The 24,301-nt window shown below is 37.3% G+C and overlaps 1 protein-coding gene and 1 long non-coding RNA gene across 5 annotated transcripts in view; one reads left to right on the forward strand and one right to left on the reverse strand.

The window, feature by feature from the left end:
• Positions 1-24,301, forward strand: part of LOC129144871 (uncharacterized) — an 81,167-nt gene that overhangs the window by 38,205 nt on the left and 18,661 nt on the right. The window contains exon 4 of the long non-coding RNA XR_008549647.1: positions 3,533-3,624. This is a non-coding gene — a long non-coding RNA (uncharacterized LOC129144871). The remainder of the gene's footprint in view (positions 1-3,532; positions 3,625-24,301) is intronic.
• IL33 (interleukin 33) overlaps positions 18,027-24,301 on the reverse strand; it is a 46,943-nt gene continuing 40,668 nt past the window's right edge. For all 4 annotated transcript variants that reach the window (XM_054689306.1, XM_054689305.1, XM_037493901.2 and 1 more), the window contains 4 exons: positions 23,014-23,121; positions 22,443-22,493; positions 21,018-21,115; positions 18,027-19,816 (listed from right to left, as the gene is read on the reverse strand). In XM_054689306.1, the coding sequence (XP_054545281.1) occupies positions 19,619-19,816; positions 21,018-21,115; positions 22,443-22,493; positions 23,014-23,121 (455 nt within the window). In that variant the 3' untranslated portion in view covers positions 18,027-19,618. The remainder of the gene's footprint in view (positions 19,817-21,017; positions 21,116-22,442; positions 22,494-23,013; positions 23,122-24,301) is intronic.

Here is a 24,301-nt window from a genome sequence, read left to right on the forward strand (position 1 = left end):
GTGGCTGAGTACTATTCCAGTGTGTAATATGCCACATCTTCTTGATCCAGTCATCTGTTTTTGGGCATTTGGGTGGTTTCCATAGCTTAGCTATTGTAAATAGTACTGCTATAAACATAGGGGTGCAGGTGCCCTTTTGTTTGTTTTTCCCCCATTTATTTATTTATTTGTTTGTTTGTTTGTTTGTTTATTAAACACTATTTGCTTCCCCCGACCCCCTTGAATTGAGTCCCCATAGAATTTCCTTCCCCAAGGCACCCATGCACCATCACCACATTCCCCTATGCTCTTCCCTCCCTCCCTCTCATTCCTCTCCCTCCTCCTCTGCAGTATGTCTCTGATTTATAATTGTCTGTATTTGCTTTGTTGTATTTTGTACTGTTATTACTTTTTTTTTACACTGATGTCTTATTTGGTTCCCCTATATTCCTGTTATAAGTGAAACCATCCGATATTTTTCTTTTTCCTTCTGCCTTATTTCACTGAGCATAATTCCTTCTAGCTCCATCCACATCGCTGTGAATGGCATGAGTTTATCTTTTTTGATTGCTGAATAATATTCCATTGTGTATAGCTACCACATCTTCTTGATCCAGTCATCTATTTTTGGGCATTTGGGTTGTTTCCAAAGCTTAGCTATTGTAAATAGTGCTGCTATAAACATAGGGGTGCAGGTGCCCTTTTGAATTAATGTTTCTGTGTCCTTTGGGTAAATACCTAGGAGTGGAATTGCTGGATCATATGGAAGCTTTATCTTTAGTAGGTTGAGGAATCTCCACACAGATTTCCATAGTGGTTGGACCAGTTTGCACTCCCACCAGCAGTGCAGGAGAGTTCCTTTTTCTCCACATCCTTGCCAACATTTGTTGTTGCTATTTTTTTTAAATATGTGCCATTCTCACTGGGGTAAGATGGTATCTCATTGTAGTTTTGATTTGCATTTCCCTGATTACAAGTGATGTTGAACATTTTTTCATATGCCTGTTGGCCATTTGCATTTCCTCTTTGGAGAAGTTTCTTTTTAGCTCTTCTGCCCATTTTTTGACTGATCTATTTACTTTATTTTTGTTGAGTCTCATCAGCTCTTTGTAGATTTTTGTGATCAGTCCTTTATCATTAGTGTTGTGTGTAAAAGCTGTCTCCTAGTTGGTGGGGTTTCTCTTTGTTTTGGTTATTGTCTCTTTTGCTGTACAGAAGCTCTTTAATATGATGTAGTCCCAGCTGTTTAACTTTGCCTTCACTGTCACTGCTTTGGACGATGTGTCTGTAAAGATGTTTTTGAGGTGCAAGTCATGTAGTATTTCACCTATATTTCTTTCTATATATTTTATGGTTTCAGGTCTTATGTCTAGTTCTTTAATCCATCTTGAGTTGGTTTTTGTGCATGGTGTGAGGTAGTAGTCAAGCTTCATTTTTTTGCATGTAGCAACCCAGTTTTCCCAGCACTATTTATTGAACAAACTTTCTTTGCTCCATTGCATATTCTTTGCTCCTTTGTCAAAAATTAGTTGACCGTAAATCTGAGGGTTTATTTCTGGATTTTCTATTCAATTCCATTGGTCCATGTGTCTGTTCTTGGTCCAATACCATGCAGTTTTGATTATTATGGCTTTGTAGTATTATGGCTTTGAAATCTGGGAGAGTGATGCCACCATTCCCCTCTTTTTTTTTCAGGAGAGCTTTGGCTATTTGGGGCTTTTGGTGGCTCATATGAGTTTCATCAATATTTGTTCCATTTCTTTGAAGAATGTCATTGAAATTTTTATTGGAATAGTACTGAATCTGTAAATTACTTTTGGTAGGATGGCCATTTTGATAATGTTAATTCTTCCAATCCATGAGCAGGGGATATCTTTCCATTTCTTTTTGTCTTCTTCTATTTCTTTTAACAGTGTTTTATAGTTTGTTTGTTTGTTTTTTTTTTTGTATAGGTCCTTTACCTCTTTTGTTAGGTCTATTCCCAAGTATTTGATTTTTTTTGTTTCAATAATAAAAGGGTTTTTCTTGATTTCTTCATCTTCAGATTTATTGTTTGTGTATAGGAAGGCTACTGATTTTTGTGTGTTGATTTTGTATCCTGCCATTTTACTAAACTAATTGATTAGTTTAATTAGTTTTCCTGTGGAGTTTTTGGGTTCTCTATGTAGATTATCATATCATCTGCAAATAGTGATAGTTTGACTTCTTCTTTTCCTATTTGGATTCCTTGTGTGTCTTTCTCTTGTCTTATTGCTCTGGCTAGGACTTCCAGTATTATATTGAAAAACAGTGGTGAGAGTGGACATCCTTGTCTTGTTCCAGATCTTAATGGGAATGCTTTCAGCTTTTCACCATTGAGAGTGATACTGGTTTTGGGCTCATCATATATGGCCTTTATGATGTTGAGGTATGTTCCTCGTATCCCAAGAATTTCACGGGCCTTTATCATAAATGGGTGTTGTACTTTGTCAAAAGCTTTCTTAGCATCTATTGTTATTATCATATGGTTTTTACATTTCTTTTTGTTGATGTTTTGGATTACATTGATTGATTTTTAGATGTGGAACCATCCTTGTGTCTCTGGAATAAATCCTACTTGGTCATGGTGAATTATTTTATGGATACATTGTTGGATTCTGATAGCTAAAATTTTATTGAGGATTTTTGCATCAGTGTTCATTAGAGGGATTGGCCTATAGTTTTCTTTTTGTGTTGTCCTTGTTCAGTTTTGGTATTAGTGTAATGTTGGCTTCATAGAATGTGTTTGATATTATCCCTTCCTTCTCAATTTTTTCAAAGAGTTTGTGAAGGATAGACCCTAATTCGTTTCTGAATGTTTGGTAGAATTCATTTGTATATCCATCTGGTCCTGGACTTTTGTTTTGGGGGAGGGTTTTGATTACCATTTCAATTTCACTGCTTGTAATTGGTCTGTTTAGGTGTTCTATTTCTTTTTTATCTAGCTTTGGGTGATTGTAGAGTTGTAGGAATTTGTCCATCTCTTCTAGATTGTTGAGCTTGTTTGCATATAACTGTTCATGGTAGTTTCTGATTATTCTTTTGATTTCTGCTGTGTCTGTTGTGATTTCTCCTCTTTCATTTGTGATCCTATTTATGCTTTCTCCCATTTTTCCTTTGTGGAATAGTAGTGGGAAAAGGCATCAAGGAGAGAAAGGGAAGCCTGGAGAAGATTTGATGCTAAATTAAATTCAGAGACTTGGCTATTTCATGGAATAGCCATTCTAATTGTTGGATAGAGACTGTGTTTTCAACTTAATATGACAGTTGGACTGCCCTGTATTTAGGAATCAGTGGGAAAGTATAAGAGGTATGAGTTGGCTCATGGGACTGATAGAAGATAATTAATGTTTTGATCACTATGCTTCAAAGTTGTGAGCTCTACCAGTTATATTTTCTATTTATATTTCCATATAATTTCCCATTGACAGCTCACATTCAAGCTGTCCCAACAAATTCATTCTCTTTTTTCCCACTAATTTCTGTTTCCTTCCTCATTTCTGTTTCTGACAACATCATTTTTCTGGTCTTTCAGGCTCAAAATCTAGGCATTGACCTCAATTCTTCAAGCCAGAAATCTACTGATTTTTCCTTCTGTTTAGCTTCTCTGATGAAACCTGCAACAAGGTAGGAGAAATGTTCTGGTTACCTGCACCTACTTCTTTGCTGTTTCCACTGGTAATCTCTGATGAAGGTGTTCATATTTATACTTGTGAATGTGACCCCATTGTCACAGATGAATGGATCAGCAATTAAGGACAGCTTGATAAGTAGTTATGCCAGAGCAGTCTGCTTCCCTCTCAAGTATGTGAACCAATACAATCTTTTGCTGAATGATTTCAAGAGGGTTTTTATTCCCAATAACCAGCCCAGTTCTGAGGGGGAAAAGACTCAACATTTAATCCCTTTGAGGCTTAATTTTAATATTTGTAACATTTAATCCCTACTCCATCACTTATACTAGTAGTGGCATGCTAGGAAATTTACTAGTTTTTGGAAAATTCTAGGCAATTGAGGTATAATTCACATACCATAAAATTCACCATTTTAAACTATAAAGTTCAGATGTTTTACTTTTATATTCATATGGTTGTATAGCTATCACCATTATTTAAGTTGAAGACATACTCATTACCTCAGAAAGAAACCTCACACCTATTAGCAATCATTTCTCACTCTCTTTTTCCCTCCTGTCACTGGAATGTAATCTACTTTCTGTCTCTAGAAATTTGCCATTTCTGAATATTTCATTCAAATGGAACCACACAGTATTTGGCATTTTGTGTCTGACTTCTTTAATGTAGCACAGTGCCTTTAAGGTTCATCCATGTTGTAGCATGTGTCAGTACTTTCTTCTTTTTGAAGACTGAATAATACTTTATTTTATGGTTATCAGTTCATGGATATTTAGGTTGTTTCCACATTTTGGCTATTATAAATAATATTGCTGTAAACATCTGTGTACATGTTTGTGTGTGAATATATGTTTTTATTTCTCTTTTGGTATGTACCTGGAGTAGAATTTTTGGATCTAATAGTAACTCTATGTGTTTACCTTTTTGAGTAATTGTCAGATTGTTTCCCATTTGGTTGTACCACTTTACCTTCTCATGAGCAATGTATGAAGACCCCAATTTTCCATATACACACCAACATTTGCAATTTTCCCATTTTTTTAAAATTATGTTCTCCTTAGTGGCTATAAAGTGGTATCTCATTGTGATTTTTATTGCTTTTCTTTTGAAACGCTGATTCTTTTCAAAATGGAAAGAACTATTATTTTTTCATTGCTTTTGTTCATTGTAAAATGCATTGAGGTAGTATAGCAGTTATTAAAATGAATATGAAAATTGTCCATAACTCTATCCACCTAGTGATAACCACCATTAAATTTTGTAAGAGGGTAATAGTTTGGAGAGCTATTTCATCTAGGCCTTGCAATGGCTTATTCTATAGTAACTAAAGTTCTTTTTTACCAGTTAGTAATTTCCTAGTTTACCGTCTTATTCTTAGAAAATGTAAATCTTTGTCATCTCCTACCTCCTATTTATGTAATCTTTAGATAATTGCTTAAAACAGTTTTATTTAGTTAAATGTCTTTCCTGTCTAAATTATATCCTGTCTTAGAAGTGAGAAAAGGAATAACCATTTATTGAATTCCTATGAGATGCCAGGCATAGTATTAAGGCACCTTCATTGTATTACCTTATTTGATATTAAAACAACTCTAGGAGGAAGGTCTTTTTTTTTTTTTAAGATTTATTGTATTTATACAAAAGCTGGGGTACAGAACAGAGTTGCTGGAGGGTGAGAGGATTCACCAGAGACAGAGAGGGAAGCAGAACAGGCAGACGGACTGAAAGCACTGCTGAGTGGACATAACTTGGGCTTCTCTGGTGGCGCAAGGGCTTAAGCACCGCACTATGAAGCAATCCACAGCTGCTGCAGCACCAATTCAATCCCCGGCTGGCCAGGGAGCAGCCACATGTTGCAGCAGACCTCTCCTGACTCGCCCACTACTCCCCTCAGCAGTGTACTTCAGTCAATCTGCCTGCTCTGTTCCCCACTGTCTTTGGTGAATCCTCTCACCCCTTGCATCTCTGGCCTGTACCCCAGCTCTTGCATGCATAAATAAATAAATCTTTAAAAAAAATAAAATAAACATAACTTTATAGCAAGTCTTAGAAACAAGTAGGAGAAACAACTAGTGTTGCTCTTCTTTTTCAAAATTGTTTTGTTTCTTCTAGATTGTCCATATTTCCAGATTTTAAAATCAGCATTGGATTGTAATTGAGATTGCACCAAAACTATACATCAACTTGGAGAGAATGGATATCTTCACTATATTAGGTCTTCTGACCCATGAGCACTTATATCTCTCCATTTATTTTAGGTGTTCTTTCATTCATCTTAGCTCTGCTTGCTAGTTTTCAATGTACAAGTCTTGCACATCTTTGCAGATTAACTTTGAAGTATTTAAAAGTTTTAATTACTTTATAGTGGTATTTAAAAATTTCACTTTCCAGTTGTTTTTCTTATTATATAGAATACACTTTATTTTTGTGTAGTGAGCTTTTGGCATCCCATATCCTTGCTAAACTCATTTATCCTATCTGCTTCTTTGTAGATTCCATCAGTTTTTCTACATGGTGATCATGCTACTTTGAAATAAAGACAGTTTTACTTTTTCTTTTCCTATCTTGAGGTGTCTGTTTCTTTGTCTTATTGCAACATAGAATCAAGTATAGTCTTCTGTATTTGATCTTGTTTAGTTTCTTCTGTTCAGTCTTTCATTATTAATTATGATATTGACTCTAAGTTTGCTTTGTTCTCTGCCCTTTATCAGGTTGAACAAGTTCTCCTCTATTCCTAGTTTACTGAATACTTTTATAAGGAATGGATGTAAGATTTTGTCAACTGTTTTTCTGCATCTATTTAGAGAATTATGTATTTTTCTATTTTAGTTTGTTAAAATGGTAAATCATATTGATTGATTTTGAACATTAAATCAGTATTGTATTCCTATGATAAAACCCATTGGTAATTATGTACTCTAATATCCTTTTAATATGCATACTCTTTATATATATTAAATGTCATTTTTTTAAAAAGATTTATTTATTTATTTATACAAGCACTGGATATAGTCAGAAGCGTGGAAGGGTGAGAGAATTCACCAGAGCCAGAGGGGAGAGCAGAGCAGGCAGACTGACGAGGTACACTGCTGACGGGAGCAGAGGGCGGCAGGAGAGGTCTGCGTGCCATGTGGGACCCTCACCCGGTGGCCGGGAATTGAACCAGCGCTGCAAAGGCTGCAGGCAGCCTCGCAACCCAGTGCTCAACTGCTGCGCCACCGGGGAGGCCCTTAAATGTCATTTTTATCTATTGTTTGTTTTGATTTGCTGAATTTTATTTAGAATACTCATGTCTATGTTCATGAAGAATATTGGTCTGCAGTTTTCTTGTAATGTCTTTCATTTTGAAATCAATGTAATGCTTGCCTTATGGGATTAATTCAATAGAATTTATTTTTGTTCAGTTTTTGATAGTGTTTATTTAAAATTGATGTTTCTTCATTAAATGTTGGGAAGAATTCACCAGTAAACACTGGAGTTTTTTTTAATGGACTGTACCAATTGCAAAGACAATCTCTTTGAGTGAGTCTTGGTAGTTTGTGCATTCAGGGAGATTTTCTATTTTCTTTAAAATAGTCAAAGAGGGCCTCCCCTGGTGGCGCAGTGGTTGAGCGCTGGGCTGCGAAGCTGCCCGCAGCCTCTGCAGTGCCGGTTCGATCCCTGGCCACTGGCGAGGGTCCCACATGGCGCGACAGACCTCTCCTGCTACGCCCACTGCTCCGCTCAGCAGTGTATTTCGTCAGTCTGCCTGTTCTGTTCCCCGCTCTGTCTCTGGTGAATCCTCTCACCCTCGCGCGCTTCTGACTGTACCCTGGTTCTTGTATAAATAAATAAATCTTTAAAAAAAAAAAAATAAATAAAAAATAAAATAGTCAAAGAATTGTCCATAATATTCCCTTTTTAAAACTTTTAATATTTACAGAATCTATAGTTATGTCACTTTTTAAATTATTGATGTTGGTAATTTTATCCTCTTTTTTCCTTATCATTCTAGTCAATAATTTGTCAATTTTAGTCATTTTCCCCCCCCTATCCAGTTTTTGGCCTTATTTCTTCTCTATTATTTTCTGAGATATTATGCAAAATTCTTTTAAAGGAATGTGGGTCATTCTATCATTTGTACTATTAAATATTTTTATATTGTAATGTAATAGTTGATATATTTCTTCTCTATTATTTTCTGAGATATTATGCAAAATTCTTTTAAAGGAATGTGGGTCATTCTATCATTTGTACTATTAAATATTTTTATATTGTAATGTAATAGTTGATATATATGAAAGACTATATTTAATTTATTAAATATTATTAAGTATAATAAATAAATACCTTTTAACTTGGTATATTACTTCTATACTTGCCAGATACTGCCCATTCTTAATTTTCATCCCACTTTATCTCTTGTAAAGTAACTTTTTGTACAATTATGGAGGCATGATTGTGGGGTGTGTTTTTTTTTTTTGGTACATTCTAATTGCACCTAAAAAAAAAACTGTTCTCAGTTGTTTTTCTAAGGTAACATGTACTGAGTACTTGCGATTTACAAGGCAAGTATTATCAGTGCCCTAGGGAACAGATGTTGCCATCAGTAATTCTGTGAATGAACTTTGCTTTATGCCACATTCAAAAGCAAACCCAACCCTAGCTTAAACAGATATGGATTTGTTTTTCTCTCTCAATAAGAAAATCTACAATTAATATTAGGAGACTAATATGGCAATGTCATATGTGATATCTTGTCTTACCTTAGGTTCATAGACCTTGAACTTACGAAATTTCTGAGCATGGGATTTGCTAAGGAAGTGTTACAAGAAAGACTGTTAAAGGAGTTGGAGCAGGGCAAAGACAGACAGAGATCTAAGCAAGAATGCCATCTCATGATAAAGTCCGACAGAGTATAGTTTTATCATGAACTCTATTGTAGAATTTTTTTTTTAGGCATGTTTTTATTTTATTTATTTATTTGTTTGTTTGTTTTGTTTTGTTTATACAAGCACTGGGTACAGTCACAAGTGTGGGAGGGTGAGAGAATTCACCAGAGCCAGAGCGGGGAGCAGAGAGGCAGAAGGACCGAGGTAAACTGCTGAGGGGAGCAGCGGGCAGCAGGAGAGGTCTGCGCGCCATGCGGGACCCTCCTCCGGTGGCCGGGGAGCAGCCGGGGATCGAACCGGCGCTGCGGAGGCCGCGGGCAGCTTCGCAACCCAGCGCTCAACCGCTGCGCCACCGGGGAGGCCCCTATTGTAGAATTTTTGAGTGAAATTTAAGGCAGGGTTGTTTCACGGAAGGCAGGGAGCTGGCTTTCAAAAGCCTTGTGAGGATAATGGAAGTAATGAAAATTCACAGAATCTGTAATTTCTTTATGCAAGAAGGCAAAGTAGCATCAGTATCATAAAGGCAATCCTTGTAAAAAGAGCTGCAAGTGCTAGATACTTAAAGCCCACATAAGATAGTAGTGTTGTGGTTGTATGGTACAATAGAAATATCTATCAATATCAATATTAATCCATTATAAAGGAATTCAAGAGGATTTGGGCACTAACAATACACTATTTCAGCATTCTTCTGTCTTTCACTTCTGTATTTTTTAATGTATAGACATTTTTCTCCATGCTCATCAACTCATAATCAGAAGTTGACAGCTCTATATTCAACCTCATATTTATGGTTTAAGTAAGAAGAAGAGGAGAAGGTGAAAGAATAGAAAAGGGCATGTGAATTAAATGTTCCCTTTTAAGAACTTTTCTCAAATCATTATCCTGGTTATATTTTATATGCATAACCTTTCCAAATGGTTACCACATCTACTGCATGAAAGTCTGGGAAGGAGTATATTTTTAATTGAATATATTGATTTCCAGTACAAAAGGAAGTTTTGTTGGTAAGGAAGTAGAAGTGTTGATCATGGATGTTAGGTAAACAACTATAATATTTAGTTTACCTTCTCAATTTACAGATAAACAGACTGACAGAGGATCTATATGTATAAATACATACATATGTATATATAATATATGTGTGTGTATATATATATATATATATACACACACACATATACACACACACAAACATACATGGAATTTGCTGAAATTACACAGTTTTGAGCAGTAAGCCAAGTGTTCTTAACATGTTGGACAGTGGATCATGAATTATTTTTATAGATGTGTCCTCTGGAGTATGGACTGTAATAACACTTAGATGAATATTTCATCATCTTGGCACCTCAGCAGAAGAAATGTCATTGACTGTCTGTACCAACTGACTTTAATTTTTATCTCTTCCATCCATTTCTTCCATCCATTCCAAAACTCCTTAACCTTTTTTTTTTTTTATCTTCAAATACTTTATTTTAAAATTTTGTGGGTCATTACATTTAATTGTTTTTTTTTTTATTGTAGGAATATTTATTTATTTATTTATTTTTAATTAATAAATTTTATTTTTATATTCCCCATACAATTGCAATCCCCCCATTCTGACCCCAATCCCTCCCCTCCCGCCCCCCACCCCCCAAAAAGTGTCTCTGGTTCATAGTTTTTGTTGATTTTGATTTTCACTTTCTTATAGTTATTCATTTTCCTGGTCCCTTATTTAAGTTTTCTAGATCCCTGCTATAAGTGAGACCATCTGGTATTTTTCTTTTTCTTTTTGGCTTATTTCACTGAGCATGATCCCTTCCAGCGTCATCCATGTTGCTGCAAATTGCATGTGTTTATCTTTTTTGAATGCTGAGTAATATTCCATGGTATATATGTACCACATCTTCTTGATCCAGTCATCTATTTTTGGGCATTTGGGCTGTTTCCAAAGCTTAGCTATTGTAAACAGTGCTGCTATAAACATAGGGGTGCAGGTGTTCTTTGGAATTGATGTTTCTGTGTTCTTTGGGTAAATACCTAGGAGTGGAATTGCTGGATCCTGTGGAAGCTCTATGTTTAGTAGGTCCAGAAATCTCCACACAGCTCTCCATAGTGGTTGGACCAGTTTGCACTCCCACCAACAGTGCACAAGAGTTCCTTTTTCTCCACAACCTCGCCAACATTTGTTGTTGCTAGTTTTTTTAATATGTGCCATTCTCACTGGTGTAAGATGGTATCTCATGGTAGTTTTGATTTGCATTTCCCTGATTGCAAGTGATGTTGAACATTTTTTCATATGCCTGTTGGCCATTCGCATTTCCTCTTCAGAGAAGTTTCTTTTTATTTCCTCTGTCCATTTTTTGACTGGATTATTTTCTTTGTTGTTGTTGAGTCTCATCAGCTCTTTGCAGATTTTTGTGATCAGTCCTTTATCATTAGTGTTGGGTGCAAAAATTTTCTCCCAGTTGGTGGGGTTTCTCTTTGTTTTTGTTATTGTCTCTTTTGCTGTGCAGAAGCTCTTTAATTTGATGTAGTCCCAGCTGTTGATCTTTGCCTTCACTATCACTGCTTTGGGTGATGTGTCTGTAAAGATGTCTTTGATATGCAAATCACGTAGTGTTTCGCCTATATTTCCTTCTATGTATTTTATGGTTTCAGGTCTTATGTCTAGTTCTTTAATCCATTTTGAGTTGATTTTTGTGTATGGTGTGAGGTAGTGGTCAAGCTTCATTCTTTTGCATGTAGCGACCCAGTTTTCCCAGCACCATTTATTGAACAAACTTTCTTTGCTCCAATGCATAGTCTTTGCTCCTTTGTCAAAGATTAGTTGACCATAAATCTGTGGGTTTATTTCTGGATTTTCTATTCGATTCCATTGGTCTGTATGTCTGTTCTTGTTCCAATACCATGCAGTTTTGATGATTATGGCTTTGTAGTAGAGTTTGAAGTCTGGGAGTGTGATGCCTCCATTCCCTTCTTTTTTTTTCAGGAGAGCTTTGGCTATTCGGGGTTTTTTTGTGATTCCATATGAATTTCATCAATAATTGTTCTATTTCTTTGAAGAATGACATTGAAATTTTGATTGGAATAGCATTGAATCTGTATATTGCTTTTGGTAGGATGGCCATTTTAATAATGTTTATTCTCCCAATCCATGAGCAGGGGATGTCTTTCCATTTCTTTGTGTCTTCTTCTATTTCTTTTAACAGTGTTTTATAGTTTTCTTTGTATAGGTCCTTTACCTCTTTTGTTAGATTTATTCCCAAATATTTGATTTTTTTTGTTTCAATAATAAAAGGGATGGTTTTTTTGATTTCTTGTTCTTCAGATTTATTGTTTGTATATAGGAAGGCTACTGACTTTTGCGTGTTGATTTTGTATCCTGCCACTTTACTGAACTGATTGATGAGTTGAATTAGTTTTTCTGTGGAGTTTTTGGGGTTCTCTATGTATATTATCATATCATCGGCAAAGAGTGATAGTTTGACTTCTTCTTTTCCTATTTGTATTCCTTGGATGTCTTTCTCTTGTCTTATTGCTCTGGCTAGGACTTCCAGTATTATATTGAAAAGCAGTGGTGAAAGCGGACATCCTTGTCTTGTTCCAGATCTTAATGGAATTGCTTTCAGCTTTTCACCATTGAGAATGATACTGGCTGTTGGCTTGTCATATATGGCCTTTATGATGTTGAGGTATGTTCCTTGTATCCCCAGAATTTCAAGGGCTTTTATCATGAATGGGTGTTGCACTTTGTCGAAAGCTTTCTCAGCATCTATTGATATTATCATATGGTTTTTATATTTCTTTTTGTTGATGTGTTGTATAACGTTGATTGATTTTCGGATGTTAAACCATCCTTGTGTCCCTGGAATGAATCCTACTTGGTCGTGGTGAATTACCTTATGGATACACTGTTGGATTCTGATAGCTAAAATTTTATTGAGGATTTTTGCATCAGTGTTCATTAGGGAGATTGGCCTGTAGTTTTCCTTTTTTGTGTTGTCCTTGTTCGGTTTTGGTATTAGTGTAATGTTGGCTTCATAGAACGTGTTAGGTATTATACCTTCCTTCTCAATTTTTTGGAAGAGTTTGTGAAGGATAGGTACCAATTCGTCTCTGAATGTTTGGTAGAATTCATTTGTAAATCCATCAGGTCCTGGGCTTTTGTTTTTGGGGAGGTTTTTGATTACCATTTCAATTTCGCTGCTTGTCATTGGTCTGTTTAGGTGTTCTATTTCTTCTTTATCTAGCTTTGGGTGATTGTAGAGTTGTAGGAATTTGTCCATCTCCTGTAGATTGTTAAACTTGTTTCCATATAACTGTTCATAGTAGTTATTAATAATTCTTTTGATTTCTGCTGTGTCCGTTGTGATTTCTCCTCTTTCATTTATTATCCTATTTATTTGTGCTTTCTCCCTTTTTGCCCTTGTGAGCCTGGCAAGGGGTTTATCTATTTTATTGATTTTTTCGAAGAACCAGCTCTTGGTTTCATTGATCTTTTGGATTGTTTTTTTAGTTTCGATTTCATTTATTTCTGCTTTGGTTTTTATTATTTCTTTTCTTCTACTGGTTTTGGGGCTTTTTTGTTGTTCTTTTTCTAGATCTTTGAGTTTCGAGATTAGGTTGTTTCTTTGAGTTCTTTCTTGTTTCTTGATGTGAGCATCTATTGCTATATATTTTCCTCTTATTACTGCTTTTGCTGCATCCCATACATTTAGGAAATTGGTGTCCTCCTTGTCATTCAGTTCAAAGAATTTTTTAATTTCTTCTTTTATCTCCTTGTTAGTCCAGTGGACTTCCAGTAGTGTGGGTTTCAATCTCCACGAGGTAGGAGAATACCTTGCCTTCTCTTTATGGTTTATTTCTATTTTGATGCCTTCATGGTCAGAAAAGATGGTTGGTATGATTTCAATCTTGGTGTATCTGTTGATGTTTGTCTTGTGCCCCAGTATATGATCGATCCTAGAGAATGATCCGTGTGCGCTTGAGAAAAATGTATACTCAGATTTTTTTGGGTTTAGTGTTCTATATATGTCTGTTAAGCCTAAGCACTCTAGATCCTTATTTAGAGCTTTAGTGTCTTTACTTATTTTTTGTCTTGTTGATCTATCCATTGTTGATAGTGGTGTGTTGAAGTCTCCCACTACGTATGTGTTTTCTCTGATGTCTGTTTTCAGAGATGCCAATAGTTGTCTGATATATTTTGGTGCTCCTTTGTTTGGTGAATATATGTTAATGAGTGTTATTTCTTCTTGAAGTATTATCCCCTTGATCACAATGTAATGACCATTGGGGTCTCTTTTTATCTTTTTAAGTTTGAAATCTGTTTTATCTGATATGAGTATAGCTGTTCCTGCCTTCTTTTTTGGTCCATTTGCTTGTAGAATTGTTTTCCATCCTTTAACTTTGAGTCTATTTTTATCTTTTGCAGCTAAATGTGTTTCCTGGAGACAGCAAAAGGTTGGGTTTTGTTTCTTAATCCAGCCTGCAACTCTGTGTCTTTTTATTGGAGAGTTTAGTCCATTTACATTTAGAGTTAGTATTGATATGTTAGCATCTGTATTTGCCATTGTGTTTGTCTTTCCTTTGATTTTATTTATTTATTCTTTTAATAACTTTCTTTGGCCTTCTTTTCTTGTTATTCGTCCCTCTGAGGTTCTGGCTTTAGGACTCCTTGTAGTATTTTTTGGAGTGGGGGTTTAGTTGCAATGAAATTCCGGAGTTTCTGTTTGTCTGGGAAGGTCCATATTCTTTCTTCAAAGAGGAAGGAGAGCTTTGAGGGATAGAGTATTCTTGGTTGGCATCTGTTTTCTTGGAGTCTGTTGACTATGTCCCTCCACTCTCTCCTTGCCCGTAGTGTTTCTTCAGAGAAGTCTGATGTCAGTCTGATTGGTTTCCCTTTGAATGTTATCTGTTTCTTCCCTCTTGTTAGTTTCATTATTTTTTCTTTGTCTTGGATTCTTGGGAGCTTTACTATTATGTGTCTTGCTGTATTTTTCCTTTTGTCATGGAAGTTTGGTGTTCTTCTTGCTTCTTGTATATCAATTTTCAGATCCTTCTTAGCGTTTGGGAAGTTCTCTTCAATTATATCCATGAATATTTTCTCTGTTCCTACATCTCTCTCCTCTCCTTCTGGGATTCCTATAACTCTTATATTTCCTTTCCTCATGGAGTCAGATAGTTCCCGAAGTCTTTCTTCGTTCTTTTTCCTTCGTACTTCTCCTTCCTTTTCTGTTTTAGTTCTTTTTATTTCTGTGTCTTCAAGAGTACTTATTCGTTCTTCCATTTCATCTATTCTGCTTTCACTGCTTTTCCCAGAGTTCTTTAGCGTCTCCATTAGTTCTTTGATCTCCTGCATTTCTTTTACTTCCCTCTTTAGGGACTCAATTTCATTCTTCTGGTCATTAATTATTTCCCCTTATCATTGTTTTCCTTTATGACTTCTGTCAGTTTTTTAATCACAGCAATTTTAAATTCTCTATCTGGAAGGCTCAGAAGTTCTTCCAAGTTACTGTCGTTGCAATCTGGTAGATGGTTTTCTTTTTGTGGTGTGCTATTTTGCTGAGGAGTTGCTGGGTTGCATGTTGTTTTTCTACTCCCTACTGCCTGTTTTCTAATTTGCCGAATTCCTTGTGACACTGTGTTGCTGGTACTGGCCGGCATCTTGGGCGACCTTCCCAGCTCACCACTGGCTCCTCTGGGGAACTTCTGCTGGGTTCACAAGTCTCCAGCAAAGACAGGTCCCTGCTCTGTCTCCTCGGTGAGCCTTCTGCTGGGTTCACACAGTCTCCAGCAAGAAGGGTCCCTGCTGCAAAATGCCAGAGCCGGGGACACGCTCCCCTGCACGCCCAGTCTGCCCCAGCGGTGGGTGTTGCACTCCTCTGGGCTGGAACTGCAGGCTAGAAGGTGCCCGGTGTGGGCAAGCCTCCCAGCTTAACCTCTGTCTCCTCGGTGAGCCTTCTGCTGGGTTCACACAGTCTCCAGCAAGAAGGGTCCCTGCTGCAAAATGCCGGTGCCGGCAACGCGCTCCCCTGCACGCCCGGTCTGCCCCAGCGGTGGGTGCTGCTCCCCTCTGGGCTGGAACTGCAGGCTAGAAGGCGCCCAGCATGGGCAAGCCTCCCAGCTTACCTCTGTCTCCTTGGTGAGCCTTCTGCTGGTTCACACAGTCTCCAGCAAGAAAGATCCCTGCTGCAAAATGGCGATGCGGGAACGAGCTCCCCTGCACGCCCGGTCTGTCCCAGCGGTGGGTGCTGCTCCCCTCTGGGCTGGAACTGCAGGCTAGAAGGTGCCCGGTGTGGGCAAGCCTCCCAGCTTAACCTCTGTCTCCTTGGTGAGCCTTCTGCTGGGTTCACACAGTCTCCAGCAAGAAGGGTCCCTGCTGCAAAATACCGGTGCCGGCGACGCGCTCCCCTGCACGCCCGGTCTGCCCCAGCGGTGGGTGCTGCTCCCCTCTGGGCTGGAACTGCAGGCTAGAAGGCGCCCAGCATGGGCAAGCCTCCCAGCTTACCTCTGTCTCCTTGGTGAGCCTTCTGCTGGTTCACACAGTCTCCAGCAAGAAAGGTCCCTGCTGCAAAATGGCGATGCGGGAACGAGCTCCCCTGCACGCCCGGTCTGCCCCAGCGGTGGGTGCTGCTCCCCTCTGGGCTGGAACTGCAGGCTAGAAGGTGCCCGGTGTGGGCAAGCCTCCCAGCTTAACCTCTGTCTCCTCGGTGAGCCTTCTGCTGGGTTCACACAGTCTCCAGCAAGAAGGGTCCCTGCTGCAAAATACCGGTGCCGGCGACGCGCTCCCCTGCATGCCCGGTCTGCCCCAGCGGTGGGTGCTGCTCCCCTCTGGACTGGAACTGCAGGCTAGAAGGCGCCCAGCATGGGCAAGCCTCCCAGCTTACCTCTGTCTCCTTGGTGAGCCTTCTGCTGGTTCACACAGTCTCCAGCAAGAAAGGTCCCTGCTGCAAAATGGCGATGCGGGAACGAGCTCCCCTGCACACCCGGTCTGCCCCAGCGGTGGGTGCTGCTCCCCTCTGGGCTGGAACTGCAGGCTAGAAGGCGCCCAGCATGAGCAAGCCTCCCAGCTTACCTCTGTCTCCTTGGTGAGCCTTCTGCTGGTGCACACAGTCTCCAGCAAGAAAGGTCCCTGCTGCAAAATAAAACTCTTTAACCTTAATCCTGACTAGTAAGGAATTTGAAACCATGGAATTTACCCCCTTGTGCTTGAGACCTGTAGAAGGAATCTGTTTAATATGACCTTGAGAAATGGATATATGAATAAATTAGGGTGGGTCTTTGGGTAGGGAAATTGGGAATTCAGTTTTAATTCATTCCCTGATGAGAAATTCACAGTTACAGCAGAGATTTAACAGTTATTATGCAAATATCAAATTGCACATGAACAAGGAACATATCTCAGCACAAGGCACAAAGTTTAAATGTTTTTTTGTCATGTTTTGTTATGCAGAAATGGAGTTTTGTTTTTTTTTATTTTTTTTAAAGATTTATTTATTTATATAAGCACTGGGTACAGTCAGAAGCGCGGGAGGGTGAGAGAATTCACCGAGCCAGAGCGGGGAGCAGAGCAGGCAGAAGGACCGAAGTACACTGCTGAGGGGAGCAGCGGGCAGCAGGAGAGGTCTGCGGGCCATGTGGGACCCTCCTCTGGTGGCCGGGGAGCAGCTGGGGATCGAACCGGCGCTGCAGAGGCTGTGGGCAGCTTCGCAACCCAGCACTGAACTGCTGCGCCACCCGTGAGGCCCAGAAGTGGAGTTTTGAGTCAATCTTTTTAGATTGAGACAAGCTATTGCATTATAAATTAGCAATTTTTTCCCTATCTCCGCAATATCTATTTAGTTTTTCTTTTCCAATTTTAAGTCACATTTTGCTCATTCAAATAAAATTTTCTAGACAACAGTTAATGTATATACATAAAAATCTAAAGAACGTGTGTGTGTGTATGTGTGTGTGTTTGTATAAAATGAAGGAAAAGTAAATTTGGGCATAATTGTCATTTCTGAAACATTGAAATGGGCAAATTCCTTTTAGTAATGAATATTATGGACCATCAAAACATATACAAGTAACAAAATGCCACCACAAATTTGAATATTTTAGTACTGATTATAATGATGGTAGAAAGTATTTAAAAAAACATAACCATGGGAAATAAGATAGCAGGTTAAAAGATATCTAAATGAGTCTGGAAGTCTCAGGTTAAAGTTCTGATGCAATTTCGTTGGCTGTTTGATCTTGGGTAAAAGGCACTTAACATCTCCTTTGTGTCAACCACCGTGTTGGGCAATGAGAGTACAAAGGTGAAAAGGCACAATTCCTTCTCTGAAAAATCTTACCTGGTTTTGATTCACCAAAAATATCAGACAAATATCCTACACTAGATACCAGCATTGGTGGATTTGGAATCTGCTTACTTTTACCTAAGAATTTCAGAATATGGAGTCATTTTGTGATAAAAATCATTATAGTCTCACATACTTTTGAAAAATACAGTTTATTCAAGAATATAAGCAATGAATGTAATCTATATATTTTTATTTAATCATTTTAAGTATATTATACAGATACAGGTAGTCAACATTTAACATTTTTTAGAGGGGGTATGATAGATTCTTTCAATTTTTTTCTATCATAAAATTATTGACAAAGTAACAAAACTAATATTTTACAATTGTTTGTCCTTGTACAGTAATTCTTAGCTTCTTTCATCTTATGTTCCACCAATAATTATAATCAATATATTTCAGCAAGTTAGAAATTAAAAAGCCTACATATTCAGAAAAAAATCGTATTTCATTAAATATTATCTTAGTATATCTATTATCTATTGTAGGAGAAATTGCTAATGCTTTAAAGTAAGTAGAAAACATTCCTTTAGTAGTTGAAAACTATTATGTGTTTTGAATATAAATTTTACTACCTTAGTAACAGTAAAGCATGAAGATGTTTAATAAAAAATATTGCCATCAATAGGTTTATGTAAAATTCTACAACATCATGTAGACAAAACAATAAATGTGTTGGTGTCCATTGGTTAGGTGACATGGAAATGAAGCCTGGGGGTAAAAAAGTACATTAAAGACATGGCTGGTTAAAAGAAATGAATGAAAAGAAGTCAGATGAATACTCCACAGTAAGTGGGGGCATACGTAAGCTGGACCCAGTGCATATACAGGCTTGTGTATATGGGAAGAAAGATCAGAAAAAATTTTGTCATAAATCCTGGAAAACAAGATTAGGACATAGTATGCCACAAATGTGAGAAATAGCCAATTTATTGTAATTAGAATATTAATCTTGTGTTCCATCTAAGCTTTAACAGGTTAGAAGTACTTGGATGTCTTAATATGTTACAGCTCAGTGCTTTTTTTTTTTTTAATTCTACCTTGTTAGCTTTCCCTATGATTTCAATTACATATCTGAACTGAAATTTATTTCATTTCTTAATGTGTGAATGCCTTGTTTAAAGTGAACTCAATACCAAAAATCAGAATTTTAAAGATTAAACAATTAGAGGTGAAATTATTCACTTCAGAATTACTGAATTTATTTTTCTTAATTTTTAAGTATATTTGCCTACTTTATATTATCCATTTAGCCATAGAAGGATCTGAAGTTTTATAACCTGACCAAAAAATAAATAAACAAAAAAAATGATCTGAGGATAGCCTAAGGTATCTAAAACAAACACTGTGTTTTATTCCAGTTGTGAAATGGTCAATCTGTTTGTCTTTTTATGAACAGTTTTAATGTTCAAGTTTATTGTTTGAAACCAGGGAAAATTGTGTCCTTATGTAAACTTTTAAAAACATATTCCCATCTAAAATAACATTTGGGCTAAGGCCCTTTTTCTCCCTAAAGAACTCAGCTCCACATATGAAGTTCTTTCTGGACTGAAACCAATACCCTATTTATATACCAATACTTGAATTTAAAATGCAGTAATAAAAAGGAAAATAAGAAACAGACTTGAAAGATTACTAAAAAAAAGAAATCATTTTATACATAGTAGGGAAAGCATCCCACAGCATGCAAAGCTTTCTATTTCCTTTTTAACTCTACGCTAAACTCTTCTCCAATGGTAGTTATTTGGGCTACCCAAACCATGATCCACAGCTTTCCATCACATTAAGAGAGCTTAAATATTGTATTCTCTCTACTCAGATTCTCAGTTTGGTCCTCTACTTTAATTAGAGCAAGCTGGTTATCCTTTACTCCTATAAATACTCCAGGATTGCTCCTACATTCAAATTGAACACTTTGGGGGGACGTTTGATGAAGGAGAAATAAGGCCTTGTCTGGTGGTGGCTCTTCACATTTTTGGAGCTGAGGAAATGAGAGAGAAAGCAACCAATATGTGAGTTGAAAGTCCAGAGTCAATTTCCTCTCCCTGTTCTAGAAACTAAAGGGGAATTATTTTACCTTGCTATTTCCAGCAAGTCTGCTTATTGAGTAGGAGAAAGAAGTGAATAAAAGTGGGGGAAGCTGATTTCACTCACTGTCAGTCAATATACTTTGAGAGATAGTTTGATTTAAAATGGCTGGATCAGAATGCAGGAGTTCTGGATTTGTGTGCTTCTTTTGCTATATACTACCTCAGACCTCGACACATTACTTTACCTATCAAGACTTAATATTTTAGTCTAACCAATTTTCTAAGTCAGTCAGCCCCCCACTTTACATAGATATGAGTGATTTAAGTGATTATTATTTTAATAACTAAAGGTTGGCCAATGGTTTGTTACATGGCAATACCTGACCAATACACTAGCTCCCCTTTAAAGTTACTATGAGAATTACATGAGACAGTGTTTATAAAATATTTAGTAGAGTGCTTGGCATATAACAGAACTCAGTACGGGTCAGCTCATAATGAGTAGTTATATATGTCAGTGTTTATTAAGGGAGATATGGTTACTATCTAGTTTTTAAGTTAATTCCTTACATGGTTATATTAATTAGCTTTAAACACTTTACTTATATAATATACCCTCTGTATTATACTCATTGCCTCCAACTTTGGCTTGTTTGTACTTCAAGATGTTTATAATTCTTCCTTATGACCAATCTAATATTACTATTTACTAGCTGAAAAAGAACATGCAGTGAATCCTATGATCAGAATATAGATTGGTAAGCTATCTATAAATCCTGGCACATGAACATGCTTATGACCTTCCCTTTAGCAGGCTTAGAGTATAAAATTTTTGCATTTGTATAAGAAAACTTTATTTTACAAAGAAACACTTCCTGGAAGAACATAGTTCTTAAAGTCAAATGGAAAGGATTTCAGATCATCCTATACAACAGTGCTTTTTAAACTCCATAAAGTATATTAATCCCTAAAGATTTGTTAAAATATTGACCTAGATTCAATTTGATGTGACCTGAAAAATCTACATTTCTAACAAACCCTTAGGTATGCTGTACTGTTGGCAGAAGGCTAGACTTTCAGTAGCACACAAACACCCATATTTATACAAATGAATAGGATCAGTTTTGATATTTAAGAGCACATGTCTATTACCTTCACGGAGAGCTCCTCCTTAATGGCATACACCCAGAGGTCTTTGCCTTTCGTAGGACTCAGGCTTACCATTACCATCTGACCATCAACACCATCACCTTATAATTAAAAAAAAATGTAAATTATAAAATTAGAAATTGTAACTCATTGTAACTTAAATGAATTTAGCACCAGGAAAAGAGTTAAAGATGTCATTTAAAACTTCTACTTCATTTACAAACTTTTCTTTTTGAAATATTTGTACCTACACAAAACTAAAGAGTCATTCACGGTAAGTAGGGAGTAATTCTAAACCCCTTGAAGGAGTACTTAGTTTTCTTATACACTTTCTAATAGAATTGTGACTCTAATAAGTATTTTTTAAAAGTATCAACTTCACTGTCTTCCTTTAAAGTCACTGATAATTTCACACCAATATCTAACTCCTTTTCTTTCTTTCTTTTTTTTTTTTTTTAAGATTTATTTATTTATACAAGCACTGGGTACAGTCAGAAGCGCGGAGGGTGAGAGAATCACCAGAGTCAGAGCGGAGAGCAGAGCAGGCAGACTGACGAAGTACACTGCTGAGGGGAGCAGTGGGTGGCAGGAGAGGTCTGCGCACCATGTGGGACCCTCACCGGCGGCCAGGGATCCAAACGGCGCTGCAGAGGATGCGGGCAGCTTCGCAGCCCAGCGCTCAACCGCTGCGCCAGTTAGAGGGGAGGCCCTCTAACTCCTTTTCTTTTGTTTAATAGTTTATTTTTAATTGAGGTAACATTGGTTTATAACACTGTATATGACTAAGAAGTGTAGGATCATGCCTCTTGAGATGTGTTTTACCACCTCCACACCCATCACCAATGCACCCATAGTCCTCTACCATAATCCATTGCCCTCCCCTACCCAACTCCTTTTCTAGTGTAAGGAACATCTGCCTTCTTGTAGCTAAGCAGAGCACAGCGACTATGTTCTGACTAATGTGAGATGAGCAGAGCTGTCAGGTATAATTTCTAGGTTGTTTCTTTAAAGGGAAAGAAAATGCATGCATCTGCCTTCCTCTGTCCTGCTGATTGAACATTATCATTGTGGCAAATTATCTTGAACCATGTAGATGTTGTCAGCACCACAAGGATAGAAGGACCTGGGACCTTGGACAATCTGTTAGACATTAAAAAACCATTTCAGCTCTGGTTAAGCCAGAAATAATATTTTGTTCAGCATAAGCCCCCCACTACTACTCAGGATCTCTGTTATGTGGGGAGAAAACTTGATCCTACCTATTAAACTGGAAAATGAATAGTGTGGGTAAATTCTCTACAAATCTGAGATTTTACTATGACCTTGGGTTGAAGGAAACTTTCTGAGATTGCCTTCCTATTCCATGGAGCATTTTTGGATTTATCTTTACCCCCAATTTAAGAATTCAAGCTCTGTCCTCTAAATTACCTGTTTTATTTGAAGGTGATTGAGAATCATAAAAACGGAGTAGCACCTCATCTGAAAGAGAACATATAAAATCCCTTTGGTGAGATACAATTTCATCAAGAGCTTTCAGTTCCAACATTTATAAAGTGCCAAGAATTGCCCTTTTGTCATAAATCAATAAAATCAACTTTTGTGATTTTGAGAAAGTTTTCAAAAAATGTATGAATATATTCCAACACAATTGTTATTAAAATTTTAAAAATATTCTTCAGTGATATATTCTTTTACTGGATGTTGTACTTTGGTGATATTGATAAGTCTGGAAAGAGCTAGTGGGTAATTTAGTGATAGCAAATACATGTGATCCCTCCTCCCATTTCACAAGAGGTACCACTTCTCAATATCAGTACCCTTACCTGATAAAACCTAAGTTTCTGGATCCTTAACATAGTGATATTCAGAAATCCACTGCCAATACACTGGAGTTAACACAGCATGAAATCTGTTTGCCATGTCTGAGTTAATTTGTTGTTTGTGGTAAATCTAACTTTACTAGTAATCATAACATCATAGACAAAAGCAAATATTCTACCTTTCTTGTGGTTTTGACCCACATCTTCAATGTAGATTTCACAATCTTCATTCTCACATATGAAGGAAACAGATTGATCATTGTATGTGCTCAGGAAAGCAGAAAACTCTGTAACAAGTAAAAATCCTATCATTAAGAATTCACAGTACTTGTTCCCATGAGCAGTCATTTAGAAAACTTTTTTTAAAATGCCCCCTTAGGGCCTCCCCGGTGGCGTAGCAGTTGAGCACTGGGTTGCGAAGCTGCCCGCAGCCTCTGCAGTGCTGGTTCGATCCCCGGCTGCTCCCAAGCCCCGGAGGAGGGTCCCACATGGCACGCAGACCTCTCCTTCTGCCCGCTGCTCCCCTCAGCAGTGTGCTTTGGTCCTTCTGCCTGCTCTTCTTCCCGCTCTGACTCTGGTAAATTCTCTCACCCTCCCACGCTTCTGACTGTACCCAGTGCTTGTATAAATAAATAAAAATAAATCTTTAAAAATAAAATAAAATGCCCCCTTAAAATGTTAGCTTTTTGTTGTTGTTGTTAATTGGTTGGTGGTTTTTTTTTTTTTTTTTTTGTAATTTGAACTGCACTTTGGCCATTGCTGTTGGCTGGATAAAAACATTTGACTCAAGTTTTACTAGCGCAAAGACTGAGGTGTGCCACTGGAATGGGATTAAAGATGCTAGTCTTCTGCATAAAGGCCATGAAAGGCCATATGCGTGTGCAATAGGAAGTTTAGGTGGAGAGAAAGAAGCCTGGAAAAGTGACGCACATTACCTGAGGAAACCTCCATTTCTTGACCCCTGTGGTGGGGGAGACTGCCCAAGAAGAAACTGTATTTTGATAGCCATGGGTAAATCTATATCCATCTATCAGGAGTGGAGTCACTTAAGAGATTCCCAGTAGTGCTGGGGAGTAAAAAACGAGCTCTATTCTATCCTCTAGCTAAATAACAAACAGTAATACTCCCAACTTTTATTTTTTATTATCCCAGCACACATAGAAAATGATAATATTTTCATGGCATCCTGAGATACACTCTAGCAGATTTAGAGACTCTGGGTCCTAGAGAAAAAAATTTCTGTACATTATGGAATTATGCTAAGAAAAACAATAAACACAATATTAAGGAGAATGTGAAATATTAAATTTGTATATTAACTCCTATACTTTTTTAAAAAAGATTTATTTATTTTTATTTATAATTTTTTTTTAATCTATTTTACATTTTATTTATTTTTTTAAATAAATTTTATTGTTATATCCCCATACAATTGCAGCCCCCCATTCTGACCCAATCCCTCCCTCC

This window comes from Talpa occidentalis, unplaced genomic scaffold (genome assembly GCF_014898055.3).
Source record: "Talpa occidentalis isolate TD23 unplaced genomic scaffold, MPIMG_talOcc4v2.1 talOcc4.7, whole genome shotgun sequence".
Lineage (NCBI taxonomy): Eukaryota > Metazoa > Chordata > Mammalia > Eulipotyphla > Talpidae > Talpa > Talpa occidentalis.